This window comes from Mandrillus leucophaeus, unplaced genomic scaffold, assembly GCF_000951045.1.
Source record: "Mandrillus leucophaeus isolate KB7577 unplaced genomic scaffold, Mleu.le_1.0 Scaffold8, whole genome shotgun sequence".
NCBI classification, from domain to species: domain Eukaryota; kingdom Metazoa; phylum Chordata; class Mammalia; order Primates; family Cercopithecidae; genus Mandrillus; species Mandrillus leucophaeus.
Genome location: NW_012108696.1, coordinates 1664723 through 1666724, shown reverse-complemented (window position 1 = coordinate 1666724; position 2002 = coordinate 1664723). Strand labels below are relative to the sequence as shown.

The following is a 2002-nucleotide window of genomic DNA, read 5'->3' as shown; positions in this document are numbered from 1 at the left end:
GAGGCTGAGGCAGGAGAATCGCTTGAACCCGGGAGGCGGAGGCTGCAGCGAGCTGAGATTGTGCCACTGCACTCCAGCCTGGGCAACGGAGCGAGACTCCATCTCAAAAAAAAAAAAAAAAATTCCCAGGCAAGGCGGCTCACACCTATAGTCCCAGCTAGTCAGGAGGCTGAGGCAGGAGAATCACTTGAACTTGGGAACTGGGAGGCAGAGGTTGCAGTGAGCCAAGATCATGTCACTGCGCTCCAGCCAGGGTGATAGAGTGAGACTGTCTCAAAAAATCTCTCTCTCTCTCTCTCTCTCTCTATCTATATCTATATATATTTTTGACTTTTGACATAGATATAGATATAGATATAGATATATGGAAATATGGCCAGGCACTTTGGGAGACTGAGGTGGAGAACTGCTGGAGGCCAGGAGTTTGAGGCTGCCCAGTGAGCTATGATTGCGCTACTGCACTCCAAGGCCTGATAGAGCAAGATCCTGTGTCCAAAAAAAAAATGTGGGAGTGGGTACCAGGAGTAGTGGCTCACGTCTGCAATCCCAGCATTTTGGGAGGTCCATGTGAGCCCAGGAGTTTGAGACCAGCCTGGCCAACATGGGGAAACTCCGTCTCTAATAAAATACAAAAATTGGCTGGGTGTGTGGTGGTGCGTGTCTGTAGTTCCAGCTACACAGGACGCTAAGGGACGAGAAGTGCTTAAACCCAGAAGGCTGAGGCTGCAGGGAGCCGAGACTGTGCCACTGCACTCCACCTGGGTGATGGAGAGAGACCCTGTCTCAAAAGAAATAAAGGAAATATTTCCTGGCCGCACCGTGCAGGTGATGTGGACGCCACCGACCCACCCCAGCCCCTCTCCTGGGATCCCCACCCACGCTGTGCTGATTGGTAAATATTTGGACTCCTCCATCCTGATGGTCCCGCGGCCCCCGCCCGGCCTGGCCCTTACCTGCAGCTGCTGCTGTAAATCCTTCACCTGGTCACGGAGGGCCTCCACCTCGGGGGTGGCCAGGGCGGCCGGCTGCTCCTTCAAGGCCTCCTTAAGACTGAAGACTTCTTTGGAGAGTTCTGTGATCTGGGGGTGCGAGTGCTGTCAGCCATCACCCTGGGCCCAGGGCTGGGGGCTGAGGACCTCTCTGCAGCCGCAGGAAAAGGCCAGGGATAAAGGCCTTCGAGGGAAGGTCCCGTCCCAGGCAAACTCTGGCCTGAGTGCCACGTCTGGCCCACAGCCTGTTTTAATTTTATTTATTTATTTACTTATTTATTTCTATTTTAGATGCTTATGGTTACCAGCACAGCCTGTTTTTATACAACCCACAAGCTAAAACTGGTTTTCACGTTTTTTGTTTTTGTCTTTTTTTTTTTTTTGAGATAGAGTCTCGCTCTGTCACCCAGGCTGCAGTGCAGTGCAGTGGTGTGATCTCCGCTCACTGCAACCTCCGCCTCCCAGGTTCAAGCAATTCTTCTGCCTCAGCCTCCTGAGTAGCTGGGACTACAGGTGCCCATTACCACATCTGGCTAATGGTTATATTTTTAGTAGAGACGGGTTTTCGCCATGTTGGCCAGGTTGGTCTCGAACTCCTGACCTCAGGTGATCCACTTGCCTCGGCCTCCCAAAGTGCTGGGATTACAGGCGTGAGCCACTGTGCCCGGCCAAGTTCTTAACTTAGTAGTAGCTGTGATCCTCCACAGAGAGTCTGTTTAAACTGTGCCTGGTCAACAGTAGGCACTCAATAAATGCAGGGCCTTATTATTACTATACATCAGGGGTTTTCAACTTGAGGCAATTCTGCCCCCCAAGGGGACACTGGGTGTTGTGTGAGGACAACACGACCTGGAGGAGCTCTTGGCATGGAGTGGGTGGAGGTCAGGGATGCTGCTCAGTCCCCTCCAATGTCCAGGACAGCCCCAGCCCAGGAAACGATCCTGCCTCGACGTCCACAGTGCGCAGGGGAAGAAACCAGGCTATAGATAAACCATCATCCTAACTGCAATTTT

At 52.4% G+C, this 2002-nt stretch overlaps 1 protein-coding gene across 1 annotated transcript in view; it reads right to left on the bottom strand.

The window, feature by feature from the left end:
* ANKRD24 (ankyrin repeat domain 24) overlaps positions 1 to 2002 on the bottom strand; it is a 43018-nt gene that overhangs the window by 1243 nt on the left and 39773 nt on the right. The window contains exon 17 of the mRNA XM_011967462.1: positions 954 to 1079. Coding sequence (XP_011822852.1) covers positions 954 to 1079 — 126 coding nt within the window. The remainder of the gene's footprint in view (positions 1 to 953; positions 1080 to 2002) is intronic.